The sequence below is a fragment of the Phyllostomus discolor genome, chromosome 2, assembly GCF_004126475.2.
Source record: "Phyllostomus discolor isolate MPI-MPIP mPhyDis1 chromosome 2, mPhyDis1.pri.v3, whole genome shotgun sequence".
In the NCBI taxonomy this organism is placed as follows: domain Eukaryota; kingdom Metazoa; phylum Chordata; class Mammalia; order Chiroptera; family Phyllostomidae; genus Phyllostomus; species Phyllostomus discolor.
The window spans coordinates 209,992,273-210,015,623 of NC_040904.2; the positions used below are offsets into that span (position 1 = coordinate 209,992,273).

General features: G+C 63.8%; 1 protein-coding gene across 2 annotated transcripts; it reads right to left on the minus strand.

The window, feature by feature from the left end:
• Positions 1-358: 358 nt before the first annotated feature.
• Positions 359-23,162, minus strand: BAIAP2L2 (BAR/IMD domain containing adaptor protein 2 like 2). 2 transcript variants are annotated; one of them, XM_036019620.1, is made up of 14 exons: positions 22,400-23,162; positions 21,521-21,596; positions 20,905-20,991; positions 20,430-20,491; positions 11,354-11,425; positions 11,044-11,160; positions 10,077-10,223; positions 5,346-5,498; positions 4,845-4,983; positions 4,441-4,678; positions 2,041-2,334; positions 1,661-1,856; positions 1,031-1,074; positions 359-823 (listed from the first exon to the last, which is right to left on the minus strand). In XM_036019620.1, the coding sequence occupies exons 1-14, from the start codon at positions 22,448-22,450 to the stop codon at positions 748-750; spliced, it is 1,752 nt and encodes a 583-aa protein (XP_035875513.1). In that variant the 5' UTR covers positions 22,451-23,162; the 3' UTR covers positions 359-747. The 2 variants fall into 2 exon arrangements, with proteins under 2 accessions (XP_035875513.1, XP_035875514.1); XM_036019621.1 differs by lacking the exon at positions 22,400-23,162 and adding an exon at positions 21,904-22,383.
• Positions 23,163-23,351: the final 189 nt, after the last annotated feature.

Consider the following 23,351-nt stretch of genomic DNA (forward strand, 5'->3'; position numbering starts at 1 on the left):
GGATAAGGCTAATCCCCGGGGGGCTGGGGGGGGCTGGGGGTGAGGGGCAGGAGGGCTAGAACAAAGGGTGCTGTGTCCAGGCCACGGGAGGTGACTTCCTGAGGGTCCCGGGCCTGGGCCACTGCCACCCTTCTCCTCTGGAGAGGGAACCCTTCCCCGGGGCCGGGCATGGGGTGTAGAGGTGCAGGCTTTAGGCTGGACCTAAAGACTCACTTGAATGAGGGTTGTGGGGGGCTACAGCGAGGCCCCCCAGGCACCAGCCAGGGCCCTGCAAGGAGGCCCCTGACCCCGTTCTCCAGCGGGAGGGCCCCCCCCCCCACCCCACGCAGTCCCCCAAATCAGAGACCACCAGTTCCGCTGCCATGGGCACTTGCTTTATTTCTCATTGTTTACAAAAGTCCGATGGGACGGGCGTGGGGGGGGAGGGCCTCCTCCCACTGTGGTGGGGGAGGGGAGGGAGGTGGGGGCACGAGGCAGGCCCCCAGGTGAGTCCTGGGGCCTCGGAGGGGGAGGGGAAGGAACGGCTCGGTCCCCCATTCCGCCGCTTTATTTGGAAGGCCCCAGACCCTGCGCGTGGGCCCCCGGGGCTGCTCAGGCTGGGTCACGGACAGGGGGAGGGCGCCGTCCCCAGCGCCAGGGCCCCAACTTCTTGGATCTGCTGCTGCTGCCAACGCCGCGCCAGCTCCGGGCACCCCCTGGGCAGGGGGCGGGGCAGCCTCACAGCCAGCGGCGGCTGGGGAAGGCACCTCAGCGGATGAGGGGCGCCGAGCGGTCATTGGTGACAGTGGGCCGCAGCTTGACGGTGGCGAAGGGGTTTGTGCCCCTGTGGGGGGAGGGGAGTCAGGCAGAGGGCCCGGGTCTCCAGCGGCCCGTGGGTCCGGGGAAGGCAGCTGCACCCCCGCGCCGGGTGTCCGCCCCGCCTCCTGCCCGCGTCACCTCACCCCCACTCACCTCCGCTTCCCCCTTCCCTCCCTCCACTGAGCCCGCCCACAGCCCCCCCCCCCCCACCGGGTCCTGCTCTGGGACTCACCGCGGGAAGAGCTCTGGCGGGTGCTGCTCCCAGGACATGAGTTTCTGCGGTGGGGAGGGGAGAGGGCGGAGTTGGGGGAGGACGAGCAAGCTCCTCCCCTCCTGCCCCTCTCCTAGGGGGGCAGAGGACTGGCCTGGAGGTCCCTGTGGTGCCAGCCCCCCGGGAAGTGCGGCCCTGGCATCCTGAAGCCCGGCCTTCTGTGGGTTTCCTTCTGGGCCAGAATGCCACCTCCAGGGCCAGCCAGGGCCCCAGGGCAAGGCTGGGGGGACCCCCTGGGGAGGCGCTCCCTGTGCCCCCCCCACAACCGGCCCCCACACCACCCCGGCCCAGGCCGGGCCCCAGGCCGCTGGTCAGGCATCCCCTCAGGAGGCAGGGAGGACAGCCCCCCCCCCCCCCACGAGGCTCCCAGCAGGACCCCGGGGCTCTAGTTCCTGAGGTGAACACGTCCCCCATCCGCCCGCCACCCAAGTCAGAGGCCCGCCCCACCCCGCCCTGCACAGCTGGGCAGACCGCGGTGGGTGGGGCGTCCCCTGCCTGCACGGTGGCAAGGCGGGGCGGGTTACCTGGTCTGCAGTCTCCCTGCCCACGGGCCGACCCCGGGGCTGAGGCAGCTGGGGGGAGAGGGCTCACCTTGACGTCGCCGGCCACCCCCATGCTGCCCATGCTACTGCGGCGGCTGCCCGGCAGGGGTGTGGGTGCGGGGCTGGGGGCGCGGCTCGGGGTCCGGGAGCGGGGCCGGCCGTCCCAGCACTCTGAGGGCGCCGGGGGGCTGCCCGGCCGGTCCAGGAGGTCGTCCAGACTGTGGCTGCCCCGGAGCGGGTAGGACCTGAGCCCGGAGAACGGAGTGGGGGAGGGTCAGCCGGTCCGCAGCGGGGTGACAGGGGGCGCCCTTTCTCCGGCGGCCAACAGGGGCGGGGCCCACCCAGGACTGCCACTCATAGATGCCCCCCACGTTGGGGGCTACCCCCACTGGAGTCCCCGCCCCTGCCCCAACTCTACCACCCAGGTACCTGGAGGGTAGCTCATTCATGGGGCTCATGGGGTTCATGGAGGTCACAGGGTTCAAGGCGTTCATGGGGTTCATGGGGTTCATGGAGGTCACAGGGTTCAAGGCGTTCATGGGGTTCATGGAGGTCACCGGGTTCAAGGTGTTCATGGGGTTCATGGAGGTCACCGGGTTCAAGGCGTTCATGGGGTTCATGGAGGTCACCGGGTTCAAGGCGTTCATGGGGTTCAAGGCATTCATGGGGTTCACGGGCACCTCCTCCAGGGGCTTCACATAGGCCTCGGGGAACCAGCCGCTCCTGTGGGCGGAAGCAGAGGGTCCCTCAGCGAGGAGCCCACCAGCAGGGGCCCCGCACCACCCCCGCGTGCACCCCCGAACGTGTAAGGGGGTGCGGCCTCCGGGCACTGCTGGTGCCGGCCTCGCTGCAGCGGCTTTACCGAGAGGGACTCGTTTAATCCCGTGAAAGAGGTCTTGCTCGGCGTTCAAGGCCTCCAGCCCAGCCTCATGTCCCACCAGGGGCTGGGCCCCTTAGGAGGAGGCACTGGAGCCCGAAGAGGAAAGCGATGTGTCCCGGATCTGGGGCCACCACTTCGGCCCCTGCTCACTCGGCACCCGCCCCGCGGGGGTCCCGAAAGCCTGGCGGGAAGCGGACCCACAGACACTGGCCCACAAGGGTGCCGGCGAAGGGCGGGGTCCACAGGCAACTGCGGAAGGCCAGAGGGAGGGGCCCCCAGCCCGGGGCCTGACTCCCGAGCCAGTGCGCTTCCTCTGGTCCTGGGGCCCCGGCACCCCGCTTCTGGGGCCTCAGCACCCTGCTTCTGGGGCCTGTGCCTGGCTGGAAGCTCATCGTCGCAGCTGCAAGCGGCTGGGGCTGAGGGAGAGGCACTAGGATCCTGCCCCCGCGCCTTTTCAGGCTCCAGAGAACCCGCCAGATTTGGGCAGCACCACCGGGCAAACGTCCTCCGAAAAGCTGCCTTGGACTCCAGGGCCCAGTCGCAGCGCCCTCCCGTGGAGGCGACCGGAGCTACTCCGACCCCAGCCGGCGGAAGGAGACGGCCGCAGCACTGCCCACTCCGGTTTCCCGGAGACCGGCCGCAGGTGCTGAGACTGGCCGCTGCAAGTTCCTCTGACCCATGAGTCCCAGGAGAGGTGAGGCAGTCCCAGGAGCGTGGTCGGAGAGCCCGGGGCTAGGTCACTTATCCGGGCCCGGGAAGTCTGGAAGACTCCCGTCGGGGGTGGCGCCCTGCTGCCCTCGGCGGGGTTTCTGCCATTCCTGCGCTGAGCCGTCTGTCCCCCGCCAGCTCATCCTCCCATTCCTGGTCCGCGCAGCCCATGCCATCCGCCCAGCTATCCGCACACCTCTGTGCCTTACTGTACCATCCTGTCCACGCCACCACGCCTCTGTCCCCTCAGCTATCCGTGGTCCACGTGGGCAACCACCCATGGGCCGCTACTCCACTGTGTACCCACCAATCTATCTATCCTCACCTGCCCGCTGCCTGCGCCCACCACCAAGCCACTCCAGTCACCCATCAGCCTATGCACGCACCCCACGTCTGTACATCCTCCTATGCCCCCAACTACCCATTATGACCCCCACCTAGCCACCCACCTGCCCATCCGCTCACACAAGTGTGCACCCCCTCCCCACAAGACCACCCTCTCCTCCGTCCCCCCGTCCCCCACACGCAGGGACTCCGCCTTCTGCATCGTTCGTTCCCACCCCTGCCCCTGTCCTTCATTCCTTCTCCACTAGCGGGAGTGGGAGAGGGCACCATCCATGTCTTCAAAGCCCTGCGCCGGGGGGGGGGGGCGGCAGCGGCACTGCCTGACTCCAGCAGGCTCCCACCTCCCCCTCTCCCCCCAGCAGAAAGAGTGATCCCCGCCCCTCCCTTTTTGGACGCCAACCCCGCTCTCCTCCCCTAGGCTTGTTGGCGACCACAACGCACTCTCCATCCCTGTCCACTCACGGCGTCAGACACAGACCCGTTTAGGTTCTTTAAGGATGTCCACCGCGCAGGACTATGAGGAGAGCCTGCACGGTCCCAGCGCTGCCGGCTGCCTCCCTGCCGGCCTGGGGCGGCCCACCCATCCCTCCATCAGCGCTTGGGTCTGGCTGACTCCCCGGGGCGGGGCGCTGCACCGTCCCTCCCGGTGTCGGGAGCACAGCGGGTACGCAAGTTAACAACCAGTCCCCGTTCTGTACCGCCCGCCCCGAGCTCGGCGCTGCGGTGCGTCCTGCTCTCACTGAGTGGATGATGAGGGAGCTGAGACGGCAGCAGGAGGGAGAAGGCGGGAGATGGAGGGGGCTCCGGGGAAGCAGAAGCAGCCTCAGTCGGAGCTGGAGTTCAGGCCTCCAGGGTCCCCCTCCCAGCCCACCCTGCACGTCCCGGCTCCCACTCACGTGGATGAGCCCTCCAGCTTGCCGTAGAGCCAGCCGTTCTGGGCCTCCGGTACTAGCACCTCCACGACGTCTCCGGCCGAGAAGCGCAGCAGCGTGTGGTTGGCGCCCTCCGAGTGGGAGACGAGAGCGCGGACCCTCCGGGTGCCCCCGCTGCCGCCGCCCCCGCCGCTCGCCCCGCCTGGGCGCTCGCCGAAGGAGTTGGAGCGCGAGCGCTGGGCGCCGCTGGTGTAGAGCGAGGCTGCGGAATTGGGAAACCGAGGCAGCACGTGGGTGGGAAGTTCTCCCTCATGTCTACCCTCATTCCCTCCCGTTGCAGCGCAACCTCTGTTCCTGTTCCCGGTCCCTGGACCCCCATCCAGCCTCTCCGGCCCTCCCTCTGAGCTCCGGGCGCCGGGGGCACTCACAGGCAGACGGCGTCCTGGGCAGGGACCGGCGGTCTGGCTCCAGCTGGGACGCGGTCCTCGCCTCGGTGGGCTCGGGGCCGTAGGAGCCGGAGCCGTGCCGGCTGCGGGGGGAGCTGAACTCTCCCAGAGGCCTCTGGGGCTGCGAGGGGAGACGGGCAGGGGAGGGTGGGGCGGGGAGGGGCGGGGCCGAGCGCCCTAGTCCAGCCCCCACCCCCAGTCCCAGAAGTCGGCGTAGGGGTTCACGGGCCTGCGACCACCGAACCACCAGGGGGGCGCGGAGGCCGCGCCGGGGCGGAAGGGCCAGCTGGGGGGCGCTGCGTAGAGCGGCACCCTGGGGGGCAGGAGGCTCCAGGCGGAGGGCCTCAGGCCCCAGGGTCCCAGGCCCCAGGGTCCCACGCCCCAGGGCCCCACGGAGGGTGCAGGGGACAGCGGGGGCACGAGCGGTGGTGGCGGGGGCGCGAGTGGCGGCGCGAATAGCGGCGGGGGCGCCCAAGGCCTCACCATGTCCAGGCGGGTGGGCGTCAGGCGGCCCGAGGGGTAGGGCGGCCCCAGCACCGAGCCCAGCAGGCCTGGCGAGTGGGCGCGCGACGGGCTGCGGCTGGCTTCCGACTGCTCCTTCCACAGCACCACGCGGTTCTGCAGAATGCCCCGGGCCTGGTGGGGCGAGAACGCAGAGGTCGCCCAGGTCTGAGCAGCTCTCAGATTCCAGGGCTCAGAAGGGGCACCCTAGACCTGGGGCCTTGGGCCCTGCAAGCTGAGGAAGGAGATTTTCTAGCTGTTGGGAGCTAAGAAGATGGTGGTGTCCCTTGGGATTCGCCCAACGTCAGCCCACCCTCTTCTTGTCAAAGGCCACTCTGTTCCCGAGGGGCTCCCCCTGCCCCCTCTCTGTGTCCTTTGGGCAGAGCTCTCCCACTGCCCCCACACAGGAGTATGAGGGGAACCTCCGCTGGCCACGCAGGTTACGCCAACCTCCTGGCTGCAGCGATGGACTCAGGGATGGCGCTTACCCAAAACTGCGACCACAGAATCCAATCCTAGTACTCACCCTGGAACAATCTGGAAAATATATATATTCTTTCCCCTCATGGGGTTTGCTAAATAGGCAGCGTGAAGCCAACACGGGAAACTACAACTGAGCAACAGACACTGGCAAATTTCTGATGACATCTTGTGTGCTCCTGGATACAGCCAGTCCTGAAACCCTTGAAATGCCCAGCAACTAAAATACTAAGCACCTGCACTGTTTAAGGCAGTTGGAGTAATGTTCTAAAGAGGCCTTTCAAATGCAGTTTTCCCAGTGCATCCTTGCAGTCTATGTAAGCACCCCATTTCTAGCACCCCAATACCCCGGCCTCTGACTCTGCTTGAAGGCCTTTGAGGACACAGACTCAGCAGCTGACCACACCAGCTTGGGGTGGGAGGGCTTTAAGTGTCAGACCTGCGGTGTATGTTAATCACGGTTTTCAGTTTCTGTGTTTTCTGATTCTGACATCCCAGGGTCCCGCTCTCCTGGAGCGGCCGCCCCTCCCAGGGCCTAGGTAATTCTGAGGGGCAGTGAACACTGGCCCCTGAATGTGCCCGTCACATGCGAACCGACCAATCCAAACCGGTGGCCCCGCCCCTTCCTCTAACTGGCACACCAAGCCAGCCGGTACTTCCCTGGCCCCGGGGTCACCCCTGGGGCACGGAGCCCACCAAGACCACGCAGACTGGCCACCTGAAACCTGCTGCTTCAACCTGCCCGCCCTGCTTTGCCCCTTCCTTCCCTGAAAACCGTGACAGGTGTCTGGGCCACGACGTCCCCTCGCTGCTCTGGCCCTGGACCGGCCCTGGACCGGCCCCGGCGCGGCCCTGCAGAACTGTGCCGGGCAACACCGCCTTTTCCAGTGGTGTAATCTGTGTCGCCCTCACTCAGTCGCTTCCGTCCATTAACTCCCAGGTCCAATCAAAACACGGCTCTCCAGTTAGAAAGGTCTCTCCTCTTTTCCAAGCATCCCCCGCCCCCAAGGCCAAGCTCAAGGCTGTCACCTTAGGACCAATGAAAGCTGCCCTGGGTTGAGCGTCCGCTCCATGCCCGGCTCGGCCACAGGCTTCCCTGCCCCACCCGGTCCTCACGGCCGCCCTGGGAGGCAGCAGGTGCGGAGGGCGCAGTGGTCCCCGACCGCCGAGGTCCTGCGCCTGGACGCACCTGTCCCTGCCCCTCAGCGACCACTCCCTTCTCCCTCCCGGGCTGGCTGCCCAAAGCCTCACCGTGATCTCAGGCAGCAAAAAGGGCTCCGAGCCTCACGTCACGGGAGCGACCAGTCTGGGTGGCCGCCAGGGTCACTCTCTCTGCTGCCCCGCGTGAACGATGAGAAAACACCCCACAACGAACGTCCGAGAGCTTGTTCCAGGGGCAGCGAGCAAAGCGAGACCATTAGGTTCCTCACACCGTACTTTAAAAAGGCTTTTTTCTGGGGGGTGCAGGTTCTGGGAGTGACGGCCCAGCCCCGAGTCCCGCCTGGACAGCGCTCGGCCTCACGGGCTTCCCTGGGCCCCGCCCCCGGGCAGCGCCGCCCGTGCTTGGGGAGGAGCACAGTCCCGACGGGCGTCCCCAGCCGCAGAGGAGACCACGGGAGAATTTTAACAGCACGCATGGAGTGGAAAAGCCTTTTAAATCATGATGCGAACCCCATAAACTAAAAAGAAAAGACTGATAAACTTGACTAAATGAAAATATATATGTTTTTAGCCCTGGCCGGTGTGGCTCAGTAGATTGAGCACCAGCCTGTGGACGGAAAGGCTGCCTGCTCCATTCCCAGTCAGGGCACGTGCCTGGGTTGCAGGCCAGGTCCCCAGCAGGGGGCGTGTGAGCGTCAACCACACACTGATGTTTCTCTCTCTCCCTCTCTTCCCCTCTCTCTGAAATTGCTAAATAAAATCTTTAAAAATATATGTTTTTTTAAATATGGCAAAACCAACAATAAGCAAAGTCAAACGCTAAATGACAAACTGGAAAAAATATTGGCAACTCGTTACCCAGAAAGGGTTGATTTCAGCAACACGTGAAGAGCTCCCACGGATTAACGGGAAGGTGGAGGGAGAGATGCCGGCACAGAGCAGAGCCGAAAGGGGAGCCCGCGGCTCTGAAAGGTGAAGACACGCCAGCCTCGCGTGGGAGACCGGCACCAGGAAACGCTTTGCGGAGGCGCCGCGCCCGCCTTTCTGGTCGGCGGAGAGCGAAAAGTCAGCCACGCCGCTGTCGAGGGGGCGGGGACTCCCATCCGCTGCTGGCGGAAGTGGGAACCGGCACAGCCCACACCCAGTGGACTCAGAAACCCCACCTCTACGGCTCTGTCCTGGGGCTGCACTCGGAGTGCAGGGAGCGCAGAGACGCCGCGGGAGGGAGGGGGCGTGGACTAGGCCTGGGCGGAGCCAGGGCGGGTGATGGGAGGCGACTGTGAGAAAGCTGCCTTCCTGGCCAGGAGTTACAGTTCTTTAAATCTCGTTCTAAAGCCTGTGCACGCTGCTGCAGTACCAGAACATGTACATGAATACTGACAGTTAGTATCTTAGGGATCAGAGCTCGTATGTCCTGAGCCCGGCGAGGTCAGACGCCAAGCAACCTGTTCCTGCTCCTGGGGAAGTCAGGCTCGTTCAACCCACGCACCCCACCCCCACCCCCAGGTCACCCAGCAGGGGCAGCCAGCGAGGCGGCTACTTTCCTCTTAATGTGGGCGGTCAGCTGTCAGGACACAGGCAGAAAGGACTTTCCAAAGAAGACATACACGCGGACCGTACGCCTCTGAGAACTGCTCAGCATGGCCAACCATCAGGGAAACGCCAGTCAAACCCAGGATGAGAGCACATCACAGCCACCAGGGCGGCTCCAATCTGAGAGAGGCAGGAACAAGTACTGGCGGGGAAGGTGGCCATGCTGGGGACTGCAGGGACAAAGTCACTGATCTGTGGGCTCATGGTGTCCCAATGTCCCTGGCCCCCCTCCTGCACATCCCATCAGCGGCCTCTCTCGAGGGTCTACGGCTAGGCCAGGCCAGGCAGGCAGGCGAGTCCACGTGCCGGAAGGGCGACTGTGAGGTGTGGCCCTGTGGGACCTTTACAGAAAAAGGGCGGGACACGGCTTTGACCACTGCTGGCTGGCAGAGGCCCAGGCAAGGACTGGGACTCGGGGTCCTACTGGCGCAGCCCGCAGGGACACGCGGGTGGGGCAACGCCCAGTGTCCCTCCTGAGTGTGGCCTGGGAGGGGCTGCCGGCTTTCCCAAGTTCCGGGCCCACAGGCTGGGGCCGCTGCCGGCCCTCGAGGCACCGTTTTGTAGCCCAGAGACAGGCGCCCCCCTGCACGGACAGAGCCTGGCAAGATGCGTAGCAACTGAACAGCAGACTCTCCAGGCGAGGGAAGGGGAAGGGGAAGGGGAAGGCACAGCAACCCAACCAAACTGACCAGAACAAGCACGGCAGGAGAAGGGGAAACAGCACAGGAGTACCGGTGAGCCAGTCAGCCAGAAAGAGCAGACGGGTGCATCGGCTGCCCGGTGACACGGAACAGACGGAAGTCCTACACTAGGGGACAGACGTCAGAGTCAAAGATACGAGCGGAGCTGCCCTTCAGGGACAGAAACAGACTTCAAGTAAAGAGACAAGAGACGAGGGAGTGGGGAGGGCACACTAGCCCGGACGGACTGGAGGTGAGAGCGTCGGACCGTGTGACCGGGGCAGGGGGCGCCCACGCGGCACACCCGCGGAGCAGGGCTGACGGCTGTACACCCAACAGCGCCACACGGCACTGCGCAGAACCCAGAAGGCAAACCCCACCGGGACGACGGCGGGACGCGGAGAAGCCTGACCGGCCCAGCAAACAGAAGAGCAGGCACCGGGAGGGTCTAAGTTAAAGGGAAAATGGACAGACGGTAACGGGGTGGACCTGTGACTCAGTGACCTTCTGCATGGTGGGCGCACGCAAGCAGGAATGAACACAGTACGTGGTTCACACGGGAGTGAGTATGTGCACAGGTTACTGAGCGAACATGAGAATAAACAAAACCTTGAGTGAATGATGACTCTCTGATGATACCAATAAACACAGAAATAAACCAAGAAGCCGATGGAAAGTGGGTAAATGAAGAAAGGAGGATCCACCGGACCGAGGAAGAAAGAAGGAAGAGGAGGGAAGGAGGGAAATTCCGGGCCAGCCCCCAGCGCACGGGGCCCCGCCCCCGCCCGCGGCAGCTCACCCGGCCGAAGAACTGCAGGAAGGTGTTGGACAGCAGCAGGTGCTTCTCGGCCAGGAACCGGTAGCGCCGCCTCTCCTCCAGCTCGGCCGCCCGCTGGCTCTCGGACACGAAGGCCTGCATCTGCGCGTGCAGCCGGTTCACGCTCTCCTGGGGGAAGGGGGTCTGGCTGGAGGCGGGCGTGGGCCGCAGCCTTCCCGGCCTTCCTGACCCAGCCGCCTCCTCCTGGAGGCCTCCCCGGAGCACCCCCCGGGCTGCCCTAGCTCCCAGGCCTGCCCTCTCGTGGGCGGCTTCACCCTCCTGAGCTCGGCAGTGTCACCCCTTCCCGCCGCCCGCCAGGCAGGGCTGGGGGGGTGTGACCATCCCTTCGTCCCCAGCAGCCAGCGCAGGGCCCAGCCCAGAGGTGGGGCCCAGGATGGCCGGTTTTATGAAGGTGCCAATGAGTTAACAACCCCCCTGTACTTGGGAGGGAAGATTCTGCAAAGAAACGTGAGCTTGTTGAAGCGACCAGAAGAGCAGAGAGGAAGGGAGACGGAGGTCTTGGAGACAGAGGCCAGGGATGGGCGGGGTGGGGAGGGGGTTGGGGGCTGGCCTCAGGCACCACTGACAGCGCAGGATGGCGGGGCCTGGGCAGCAGGGCGGGGGAGGGTGGTGGGACTGTGGGAGGGTCGCGCCTTCCCTACCGGGTTCAGGAGCCCGTGACTGACGGTCTCGGGTTCGCTCAGTGAAGTGGGGAAGCAAGGGAGGTGCTGGGGTTTGGAGGGGGCCTGGGGCACCTGGGGAGGGCCGGGGAGTGCAGGGAAGGGGCCGTGCTCAGGGTGTCCCTGGGACCAGTGACTCCCACCCGGCCAGGGGCTGGCTGACCGCAGCAGCAGAGGGGAGAGGCTGCGGCACGCCACGCCACGCTGGCGCAGTCGGCCTGGTCTGGCGCGGCTGCGGGAGCTCAGGGGGTGCCGGTGGGCCCTCGCACCTTCATCTCCCGCACGTTCTTGTCCCTCTTCCGCTCCATGCGCCACAGCTCGGACATGCACTTCTCCAGGTTGGCAGCGCGGTGGCGGTACTCGATCTCGTAGTGCTGGCGGCTGTCCTTGGGTGGGGCAGGGAGAGGAGGGGAGGGAGACCCTGCGTCAGAAGCTGGAGATGCCTGGCTCGGGGGTCAGAGCACTGGACAGGGGCAGGGGCGTTCAGCCGGGAACGTGCCCACAACCCGGGGCCGGCCAATGCCCGGCGTCGACCTCTACGGGTCCCTGTGTCACACGGGAAGAGGCGGCCAGACTCACTTTGATGAACTGCATGTCCAGCTTGGTGTTCTTCTCCATGTGCTGCAGCAGGTCTCCGTGGAACGTCTGCACCTGTGTGGAGTGCAGGAGGGGGCTGATCAGGGCGGCCCTTCTCAGGCCCCAGCATCCCTTGCACTGCCCACTTGAATACAGTGCCCGCCACGTGCTAATGTGCCAGGCACCTGCCCAGTCACCAGAGAAATGGGCATAACAGAGCGCCCGGGTGGCGGGCAGATCAAATGGTTGATGACGCAAAGCGGTGCAGGACCTCACCCGAGACCCCCTCGGCGACTGTGCCCGCGGCCCCTGGTTCCCACTCTCGGTCCCAGTCTGTGCTCTGGTGACGCCCCTCGCTGCACCCAGTTTCCCGCCACCCTCCACCACCTGCCGGCCCGACTGCCCCAGGCGGGGTCCTCGCCCAGTCGTCTTGTTCCTGGAGCGTGCGCACATGTGCTCACTGTCCACCCCTCCGGCCCCAGGGCAGGATCTCCTGCTCGGCCCCTGCTCGGCCCCTTTGTATGACCTTCGCGCGTGATGGCCACGAGCCCGGTCTCACCCATCTCTGAGTCCCTGGAACTGTGGGCAGGTCTGGGCCCACAAAAACACTCTGGGCTGTGGGGGGCCTTAGCTCTGGGGCAGCATGTCCCCGTGACAGGTGCGGGGGGACCATCTGGGGGACCAGGACGCCGGGGAAGGCCACCGAGCTCAGTCCCAGGAGAGCCAGGTCCTAGTTCTGGCTGCGTCTCTGGTGTGCTTTGTGACTTTGGACAAGTTGCTGCCCCTCTCTGGGCCTCAGTTTCCCCATCTGTCATGGCGTAGCCTCGGCCAGATGCCCTCCAAGGTCCAGCCTTGTAAACCTGGTAAGCCTGGATTCTGGGGGCCTTGGCAGCCACCTGACGCAGTCCCCGTGTGTCCCCATCGGCACTCCCTGGGCCACTCTGCATGCAAGTCCTTCCAGTGCCCGCTTCGCCCTTGCGTGCAGGTGGCACAGGGAGCGAACAGGAGCGAGTGTCTCTGACCCCACTGCCACGTCCACCTCTGGGGACCCTCCGCCGGCGCCAGGGCCCTGCCCCCTGCACAGGGCCCCGCACTGTGCTCGGGGAGCTCGGTCCCAGGGGCTCAGGCATCAACCCGGAGAGGAATGCTGGTGATTTCCCAAGATGCAGAAAGAACTCATAACTATAGAAGCTCTGAATTGTAACCTTTTCTCCAACAGTTGTTTCCGAAGCCTTGGTAACTGCTGGTCTCTAAGGGAGCTTGAGTGTGGTCTCCCTAGGACTGGCCATGCCAGAAACCCTGAGTGTGTGCATGTGTATGTGTGTGTGTGTGTGTGTGTGTGTGTGCGCGAGCGTGTCAGTGTTACGAGCTGTGCTGAGTGCACACGTCTGCCCTACGGGGCCCCTTTTCCGCTGGACCCAGTAGGACGGGGCTTCCCAACTGGCATCTGTGGGGCCTCCCGGCAGGGAGGCACCCCACCCTCCCGCTGGCTCCGGCTGCAGACACAGCTCAGGGCTCCTGCCTGGACACAGAACGTGGGCCCCTTCGAAACTGCCCGACAGAAACGAGGAGGCGCCTGCGAGACGCAGGGCTGAGGCGGGCCCTGGGAGCCCAGGCACACCGTCACCCAAGCACAAACACAGAAGGTGACTGGTGCCTGGAGGGGCGGACCGGGTCCACCCTGAGGGCCACGGGGCATGTCTAGAGGGCACAAAATCAACAGAATGGACGTGCTGGCAACGCCCGTGTGACTGCGGAGCTGGCCTGCTGAGACGAGGAGGGGGCGGGGTGGGGGGGGCTGTCACAAAGGTGGGTGTGGCAGGCAGGGCAACAGCTGGGCCAGCTGCAGGGCCCGGGAGGCCCAGGAAGCCCGGCTGCAGGAGGCTTTGCCAGCGTCCTTAGGCCACTGGCTGCCGACAAGCTGGGGGCTCCCTCACCCCGTCACTCTGTCCCCCTCCTCCCAGTCCTCCTGCCGGGAAGGACTGCTGTTGAGCAGGCTGCCTCCCCTCACAGGACGTCACTCCGTCTTCCGGTCCCTTGTGACCTGCGTCCCACCGTGCGCGTTAGAGCAGGGCGGCGGGATCACAATGCTTCCCTCTCCCCGGCACTCCCTGTGACCGCAGACGGGGAGCGGCCCCAGACCCAGGCGGGCCCAGACCCAGGCGGGCCCAGGCACCTCCGGGTTCATGGGAAGTCCTTGGCGGGCTCCTAGGAAGTCGGGCACTGGGAGGATGACACTGGAGGTGGACTCTGAGCTCTTGCTGCGGAGGGACTGTCAATAATCAGCAGATGGCTTGTGGAATAAGCAAGTCACACACCCCAGGGCAGGCTGGGGAAGGCCCAGCAGGTCGGGACAGACCCGCCCTCCCCGGCTCGGCCTCCCGCACACACTTCGTGAGCGCGTCCTCCAAGCCCCTCCGCACAGAAGAAGCCGAGGGCACCGCAAGCTCTGGTACGAGTTACCCCGGCCACCCCAGAGAGCCTTCCGCCATCCCTGCAGGAACACCCCCCCCCCACCCCAGACTGAGCGGCCTCTGTGTGCGGAGCCCCTCCCCTCTCTGCTCACTAGGTCGTGGGTGGGCCCCACTCAGGCCACGCCCCACCATGCCCACAGACACTCTGCCGTCCCCGTCCCGGAGGCTCCACGGCGCTGAGTCAGCAGCTCTCGGACTCACTACGCGTCATCACTGGATCCGGCGACCACCGCACCTCCTTCCCTTGGCCTCCGGCCCAGCACCCTCCCCGCGGTGTTCCTCGCACCCCCCACCCTCTGGGCCTCGTCCCTGAGCCCCGCCCCCTCCCTCCCCCTGGAAGCTCACGCAGTCCGCATGCTCACGGCTCCCAGATGCAGCCCCAGCCCTGACCTCACCTCGCCCCCAACTCAGCCTCCCCAACCTCACAGCCGAGGACTCCCTCTCCACTTGGTTCTCTGGCCGTCATCTCGTACTCGTCGTGTCCAGCACTGAGCTCTGATCTCCCCCGGCCCCCTGTGGGTCCATGTCCAGGGTTCCCACCTCAGCTAATGGTGACTCCACCTGTCCAGGCGGTCAGGTTAAAACCTTGGAGTCACCTGGACTTTCCTCTTTCCTTTGCAACAGACGTCCGACCCATCAGCAGTCTTCCTGGTCCCACACGCGGCCTGCTCTCTTCTCACCTGCACCCCCGCGGCAGCCCCCTGGCCAAGCCCCCACGCCTACCCTGGGTCACCACGGCAGCCTGCGAACTGGTCCTCCCGCCTCCCCGCTTGTCCTCTGCTGCCACCTGACTCTTCACCCAGGAGCCATGGCGACCCCACTGAAGAGCAGGCCGAACAACGCACAAGTGGGAAGTGAAGTTTTACGGTGCCGCTTACAGGTGACTTCATACTTTATGTGAAGTATATAAAGATAAATCTATTGACCTGGCTGGTGTAGCTCAGTGGATTGAGGGCGGCCTGGGAACCAAAGTGTCGCAGGTTCGATTCCCAGCCAGGGTACATGCTTGGGTTGCAGGCCATAACCCCTAGCAACTGCACATTGATGTTTCTCTCTCTCTCACGCACACTCTCTCTTTCTCTCTCTCTCCCCCTCCCTCCCTCCCTTCCCCCCTTCCCTCTCTAAAAGTGAATAAAAAAAACCTTAAAAAAAAAAAAGATAAATCTATTGAAAGACACACCAGACTGCTACATGGAACATGAGGAGACACTGCTATGAAAAATAAGCAAACAGGGGGGTATGCCATGTTCAGGGGTCAAAGGACTCGCTGTTGTTGAGATGGCCACTGTTTACAGATCGATACAATCCCTATGGCAACCCCAGCAGGCGAGCTTAGAGAAATTGACAAGTGATTCTCGAACTTACATGGACATGCAAAGGATCTTGAATGGACTAGGCAATTTGAAAAAGAAGAACAAAATTCTCGGACCACTTGACAGCAAGCCTTACTGTAAAGTTACAGTAATAGCAGTGTGGTATTGGCAATGGGAAGACAAAGAAACTGATGGAAGCCCCTGGCTGGCGTAGCTCAGTGCATTGAGCGTGGGCTGCGAACCAAAGCATCGCAGGTTCAATTCCCAGTCAGGGCACATGCCTGGATTGCAGGCCACGGCCCCCAGCAACCGCACATTGATGTTTCTCTCTCTCTCTTTCTCCCTCCCTTCCCTCTCTAAAAATAAATAAATAAATCTAAAAAAAAAAAGAAATCGATGGAGCAAGGTGGGGCGTTCACAAACAGACCTACGCGCGAGAGACAGACCGATTTTGGACCGAGACGCCAAGTCCAGTGAGCAGGGAAAGGGAGGTCTTTTTGAAGGTTCGGGAACGGCCAAGTACCTGTACGCGGAGAACCACCCCGACTCCCTCTCCCCTCACACGCAGAAATAACCCTGAGCTGGGTCCTAGCAGTGCACGTAAAGCCCAGGATGTGCAGCCTCTGCGAGGACACTTGGGAAAGTATCTTTGCAGCGGGGGCAGGTGAAGATTTCTTGGGTAGGAGAGAAGCCCGAGCCATTTTTTTAAAAACTGCCGAATTGGGTTTCATAAACATTTTAACATGTCACCGTCGACGACAGCGACCTACGAAAAGACTAAACAAACACTCGTGAAGAAGCTACGCAAACGTCCAACAAGCCCACTGACAGCCACCACTCATCAGGGTACGCAAAGCACAGCGCGGCGAGGCCCGCCACCCCGCACCCCGGGGACGGCGGGAGCACAACGGACTAGCGGCGGGGACGTGGGCAAGGGCGCACGCAGCAGGGCCACGGCGGCTCTCAGGCCCTGCCGCGGGAGCGCAGGCGAGTGCAAGGGCTTCAGAGAGCTCTCCGGCGGTTTCCCACAAAGCCAAACACGTGTCCGCCCTCCGACCCTCGGTTTCCACTCCCGGGCACTCACCGCAGACAAATGGAGCTGTACATCCACAAAAAGACTTGTTCACAGTAGGCCTATTTCTAACAAGCCCAGAGGGGAAGCAGCCTCACGGCCACTGACAGAGAATGGGCGGACAAGCAGCGGACTATTCACGCGACAGCACGGGCAGCCATGGAGCACCACACAGCGCCGGCACATGCAACACCACGTGTTACACGTGCAGACGCCGCCCCGAGTGAGCGCGGCAGCACGCAGAGAAACGCGCATCATACAGTTCCACTCCCGGCTCGTTCTGCGACGGGCCAGCCTCATCTCCAGAGACAGGAACGAGGCCCTGGTGCCTCTGGGTGAAAAGGGGCAGCCAGGGCACCGGGGAGCTCCGGGCTGACGGGAGCCCTGTCTGGCCAGCAGGGTGGCTGCAGGGTGAGCCCACAAGGTTGAAACTCACCCAACTCCACACTTAAGAACGCGGCGTTTTACTGCACGAAAACTCTCCCTTGATGAAAACTAATTTCACGTAAAAATAAGGAGTAGAAAACCGTCGACGTTAAGTCCAACAAAGTGACTGTGAGAAAGGAGAGAGTACGGCCCAGAAGGACACCCCCGCAGACAAGGAGAGTGAGGCAGAGGCGTCGGCCCACGGACCAGGCGTTAAGACAACGACACAGGGCTGGGAAGGGACGACGTGGGTATGAATCAGAGAAGTTCAGAAATGGGTGACAGGGTTCAAGAGGGAGTTAGAAGTTTATTTTCTAAAGATTTTACTTTTTATTTTTAGAGAAAGGGGGAGCAAGGGAACAAGAAAGGGAGACAAACATCAATGTGTGGTTGCCTCTTGCACACTCCCAACTGGGGACCTGGCCCGCAACCCAGGTATGTGCCCTGACTGGGAATCGAACCGGTGACCCTTTGGTTTGCCGGCCAGCACTCAATCCACTGAGCCACACCAGTTACGGTGAGAATTAGAAATTTAAAAAGACACTGGCCGTCCACTGGCCCCAGGGCCTCCGACAGGTGAGATGTAAGGAAAGACGTGGAGGGGATGGAGGGGGGTCAGCAGATGAAGAGATTCAAACACGTATTTTAAAAATGAGCAAGACCAAAATCTAGTGAGTAGGGGTGCACGCTTGGATCAATGACAAAGGAACAGGCAGTGCCAGACCTGTGGTCACGTTGGGAGGGAGGGAGGGAAGGAGGGCGGTGATTTTGATGAGGGCACGTGGAAGGGCTGCCGGGGAGGCTGCAAAGTTCTTGGCCTGGGCGATGGGTGCACGGGTGGGTTTGCCAGTCGTGGTCCATTGAGGTTTAGTATGTTTAGCGGACACTTCAGGTCCTGCATGTCAGCTCACGTCAGAGACCCAAACCCAAGTGAGGCCCTGCCTCGCCTTTCCTCAGCACCACCTGACGGTGCCCCCTCCTGGGCAGAGAGGCCCCGGCGGGTGGCTGGTCCTCTGTCCCACACCCGCCCTTGCTGTCTTCACGCCAGCACACGGCCCCCTCACGCCCTTCCACGTGCTGTTCCCTCTGTGCAAAATGCGCTTCCCTGCGAGTCCGCCTGGCTCCTCCTCACCTCCTCCTGGCCCTCCTCCCCAAGTCTCCTTTCTGGTGATGCCGCCCCTGAGTACCTGCGAAAAAGGGCGCCCCTGCCCTGGCCAGGAGGCTCAGCTGGTTGGCGCATCGTCCTGTACACCGAAAGGTTGTGGGTCCAATCCCTGTCCAGGGCACACACCTAGGTCGCAGGTTCAATCCCCAGTCAGGGCACATACAACCGATCAATGTTTCTCTCTTACATTGATGTTTCTCTCCCTCTCTTTTTCTCTCCTCCCTCTCTCCTCTCCCTTCCTCTCTCTCTAAAATCAATAAACATCTCAGTGAGAAAAAAATTACGCCCCTCCAGCCCTTCCTATCCCCTCCCCTGCTCTGTTTCCTCTGGGGCCTATTTTGCGTCTAACCTGCCGCACACACGACACGGCCTAGCCCTGGGTTTGGCCTGGCTCCGCCCTGGGGCGGGGCAGGGCCGGGCTTCTGTGTGCCTGACGGACCCCCGTGCCCACAACAGAGCCTGGCGCGAGGCAGTCAGCGGTTGCCCAACAAACAAGTCAGGGGGAAGGCCCCGGGTGTGCTCGGGCCTGGGCGGCTCTGGGTTCTGGCCCAGGGCCCTGCCCTGCTGTCACAGCCAAGACGCTGGTGCCCAGAGATGGCAGCTCTTTTTACAGAGCGGGCCTGGGTGACACTTGTCCCTGCGCAGCCCAGGGGTTCCACAAGTGACACGGAGAGCCGTCAAACACGAGGACAGGAGGCCCCTGGCCGCCAGCGGGAGCTGGGCTGCACAGCACCCTGCGGAGCGGCCGGAGGGGGCGCAGGCTCAGTGCCACGTGCCCCGCAGGGTGTCCGGGAGACGGTCCCGGGACACCGTTCTCACTGTGGGTGGACACACAGTTTCTGCTGCTAACACTGTTCCCCATTTGACATGGCGAACAAACGGTTGAGCGTTTAATGGGGTCTCCAAAGGGCACCCTGACTTTCAGGGTTCCCTTCACGCACACCTGAGAACCACGAACTGTCGTAATTAGTGGACATTCCCTTCAGAACCTTCCAAGGCCCCCGTCACCACCCCCGCCCCCACTCTGCCCTGGCTCCGAGCTCCGGCCCACGTCTGCCCGGGGGATGTCACGCTCATGCCCAAGCGGGGGCCCTCTCTCCTCCCCGCCCGGCCAAGCCCGCCCCCCTTCAAAGCTCATTCTCTCCTCCCAGGCAGCAGAGCCCCGCGCGGTGCCAGTCCCCACCCCAGGCCCTAGAGCTCCAGAGAGAAGATCATGTCCCACTCCTCCAACACCTGGAGGCCACGGTGACTCGTGCATGGGGCAGCCACCAACGTGTTAGCCCTCCAGCGGTACCAACGCCAGTATCAGCAGTTGCAACCCGCCCCAGCTCCTCAGCCGTACAGCCAGGTGTACGGTGATGCTAGAGGGATAGAAACACCTTATGGCATCAAAAGGGGGGACTGTGACAGGACCTACTGTGCAGTAGCTATTCCCAGATAGCAGCTGGGACAGCAGCCAGTCCCAGACAAGCAGTTATCTCCAGGTCGTACGCTAACCCTGCTTTCTGCTCCTGCATGCCCGCTTTCAGCAGCTGCACTCCTCCCCCTCCTCCTCTGCCTCTGTAACAAGGATATAAATCAGCCCCAGTCTAAAACTCGGGGCCCACAATTTGGAATTTATCTCCCCTGGGTCCGCATGCGTGAATAAAACCCCACTTCGCAAACTCCGAGGCCGTCTGAGTCATCTTTTCCGTAACACCACTGGGGCTCCCAGTCGTGGCAGGGACACAGGCGTGTCACTTCCAACTGTCACAGCCGGGAAACACGAAGGGGCCGGGGGCCAGGGTGAAGGGTGTGCACTCATTCACTTCAACTAACCCTCCCAAGGGTCCTACAGGGCAGTTAGTATACCTGTCTCCACTTCAAAGACAGGCAAACAGAGGCCCAGAAAGGTTACGTAGCTCGTCCAAGGCCACAAAGCCAGTAGCCGGTGGAGCGGGTGCTCTGGCTGCAGAGCTCACTTTCTTATCTGCCACGTGCTCAGAACAGATGGGCGCATCTGTCGGGAGTCCAGAGGGAGGAGGGACCGAACCTGCCTAGGAGCCAGGGGGGCTTCCTGGAGGAGGGGGCAACTGTGCTGGACAGCAGGGGTGGGGGTCCAGGCTGAGAGGACAGCATGACAGCAGCCTGGTGGGGGGAGGCCAGACTGTGTCTGGTGGGCACAGCCCGTCAGGGTGGTTGGGGGGCGTGGGCAACGCCGGGGCGCTGCCAGGTCAGCAGGGCCCGCGGGTCCTCCCCGAATAGCCCGGGTTTACTTCTGTGGGCAGCCGGGGCTGGCAGGGCTGTTCTCACAGGTGGGACAGGTCTGCCCGACGGCTGCTCCAGGAGAGGGGGGAGCAGGGCCGGAGGTGGGGAGGGGCCCCGGGGCTACAGCCCTCTCTCTCCTGGCTCCTTCCCTCACTCTGAGATCTTGGGTGGGGGGCTGCATCTCTGAGACTCGGTTTCCCCCTCTGTAACCTGGACACAGAAATGGCACCTGCCTCCCCGGTGGCTGGAGGCCGGAAGAAGACATTGCAGATAAACGTGCCCAGCAGGGCCGGGCCGGGCCGGTGTTGCCGCGTCCCTAGGGCCTCAGGAAGTCCTCCCTGGGAAGGGACGCGGGCGGGTGACCCCCTAGGCCAGTACTCACCACCACCTCCAGGTCGGAGTTCAAGTGTCGCTGGGTGTCCGACATCTGCACCAAGATCTCACCTACAGGCCCAGAGAACCACGGCTTCATGAGGGGAACCTGCCCTGCCCACTCTCTTCCTGCCAGAGGCTTCCAGAAGGGCCTGCCTGAGGCTGCATTTCTGGACCAAAGTCCTGGGATTTCCCATGTGGCTCTAGGACTCGGGCAGCACCTGTCCCAGCACCTGTCCCAGCCCGGCAGGGAGCAGTGGGGAGGGGCTTGGGCTCCGGGCCCTGGGCTGCAGGGCCTGGGCTTTTGGCGGGGCGGACTTCCTGGAAGGGCAAGATTACAAAAGCAATGCCTTCTGGGACCCGAGGCCGAGGAGCAAGGCCGCCCGGGCCTGAGGAGAGGCAGCGGGAAGGCAGGCAGAACATCCCTCCGGAGCCTGGGCAGCAGGAGGCCTGGGGGGCGGGCACAGCGGGGGGGGGGCCCTCACCCAGGATCTGTGACGTGGAACTCTGCAGGGCCTGCTCCCCGATCTTCTGTATGGCGTTGAAGTACACCTCGGCCGCCTCCGACAGAGCTGCGTGGGGAGGAGGAGTGGGTGCGGCTGCCCCCCCTTCTGCAGACCCCTCCCTCCATCAGGACAGGGTGCGGGGGACACTGTGGGGTCTGGCTTAGGTGCAGGTGGGGGGGCACCCTGGGTGGGGTGGGCCTGTCCGGGGCTGGGGGGTGCAGGCATCTCTGTGAGCCCATTGGGAGGGTGGGCACAGGTGTCGGGGGCATGGAGTGGGGGTGGGTGAGGGGTGGGCTCCAGCTGCTGGTGGGGGGAGCAGATTTGACTCTGAAGAACTAGAAGGCACGGAGAGTTTGGGGAGCAGTTGGCTCCGGGTGTGTCCCAGCCTGTCCACTGCACAGATGGCGTGGGACGCTCTGCCCACAGCCTTGGTGGAGGGTGCGTTGCTGGGAAATGGTGAGTGGCCGTCCAGGGTGTAGAGAACGTGGGTGGGGGTGCAGAGAACGTGGGTGGGGGTGCAGAGGACGTGGGTGGGTGTGCGTGCATCTGTGTGGAGTGGACGGGGCAGGGCGGGGGTCTGTGGCCGGGCACTCACCGTGGAAGGCCCGCAGGTAGTTGTTCCCCAGGTACACCAGGTTCTCCAGGGCGGGGTTGAACTGCTCCATGATGCTCTGGACCCCGAGGGCAAGGGGAGGGGGGATCAGTGGGACAGGAAGAAATGAGGGCCAGAAGCAAGGGCCCCTGGAGCAGGGCATCCCTGGCCCTGGTGAGGGGCCTCCAGAACCTAGGGGAGCCCCCCTAGAACCACAGTGGCAGGGATGGCTCTGGGCTTGGACTTCGGTCTTGGTTCAAATCCCTGCAGCCCTGCTGCCTCCCTCCGTGACCTTGAACAAGCTGTTTGACCTCTCTGGCCTCATTGTTCTCATCTATCCAACCAGGTGATTTTTTAACTCTACAGGTGGGGTGTTAGAGGCTTACATGGAAAAGGGTCCTGCACACAGGCGGTGCTCAATAAATGTCTGTGGGGATGGCAGCAACCCCCCTGGAGTGGAGCAGCAAGGCTGAGTGAGGGGCTCAGCAAGAAGAGAGAGACAGACACAGAGACAGACAGGCACAGAGAGGCACAGAGACAGAGAGAGAAGCTGCCAGCTGGCCGTCTGGACCCCCTGCTCCGAGCTACAGCCACGCCAGGCCCTGTCCCGCCTCGCCCAGCGTGGCAGAGCCGTCTCAGCAGGCCCGCCGCTCCCCGGGGACTGCAGACAAACCCCTCCCTGAGGCCTCAGTTGGGGCTGGGGTGGTGAAGGACTTCCCCCAGAAGTCCCCACCGTGCCCAGCGCTCAGCCCAGCCCTGCCCCACATCTTTCTTGCCAGAATATTCCACAGCCACACTCACCCTTTTTCCCCCCGAGCTAGCCCGAGCCCTGCACCCTGGGACAGGGTGCTCTGGCCCCAGGCCGGCTGCAGGCAGGCTCACCTTGTAGATCGCCATGGTAGACCTGTAGAACTGGTCCATCTCGGGGGCCATGGGCGGCCGCGCCCAGGTGCTGAGCAGAGGCTGGCGGGCTCGAGGGGTGGGGAACACGGGGGTCCCAAGGCAGTGCCCACTGCTCAGCAGGCGGTGCAGGAGGCCGCAGAGCGGGACTCGGAGATGGAGGCCGGCCTCGGAGGGGGTGGCAGCTTAATTATTCACCAGCCAGGGATGTCAGCGCGCGATCTGGATCTGGGGCGTAACCGGACCCCGCGGGGACGGCATCCTGTGACGCAGGCCGGTTCGTGTGACCTGCCCTTCAATTATTTACCCCTCGGAGCCGTGGCCGGCAGGCACGCGTGGGTGGGCCACTCTCCCAGACCACCTCCCCCTCCAGGACAAGGCTCCGTCAGGCCGGCCGGGACCCCTGGCTCTGGGGGGGACCCCTGACCTTCACCTGCCACGGCGGGCACTGCCCACCCAAGTGGGCTGGGACTGCTCGTCGCCCTCCCCCAGGGTCCCCTGACAGACCCCCTGGAGCCCGAGCACACCCACGGGCCACCACTGTTGTCAGGCTCCGTCCCTGCCCTGAGCCCCTCAGCCCAGGCCCCGTGCCCACTGCGCCTGCCCAGCTCCTCCGCAAGTTGGCGAGGGGACAGCGCCAGCTCTAATGTCACACAGGCCCTGGGAGCCAACCTTGGCCCTGCTCGCTCACTGAGACCGCCTGAGCCCCGTCCCTCCCTGGCCTCCCACCCTGGGGCAGGGGGGCCTGGCTGCCGCCTCTGAACACCCTTGCCAGCCTGATTTGGGGGGCCTGGGGGAAACAGGAGGCGCCTCCGCCCCAGGGAGCCCAGAAAACAGAGCAGACATGCGAGCGGGCACACGAAGACCACGGCCAGGCTGCAGGTCAAGGCTGCGGGGAGCACTCACACCACAGCACACGCAACCCGGGGCAACG

Bases quoted from the DNA above. Each gene is read 5' to 3' on its own strand.
- BAIAP2L2 (XM_036019620.1), bottom strand. From the start codon at position 22,450: ATGGCCCCCGAGATGGACCAGTTCTACAGGTCTACCATGGCGATCTAC. The intron at 21,597-22,399 runs GTGAGCCTGCCT...CTCGGGGTCCAG, and splicing joins CTACCATGGCGATCTACAAG to AGCATCATGGAGCAGTTCAA. The intron at 1,075-1,660 runs GTGAGCCCTCTC...TCCCCACCGCAG, and splicing joins GGGTGGCCGGCGACGTCAAG to AAACTCATGTCCTGGGAGCA.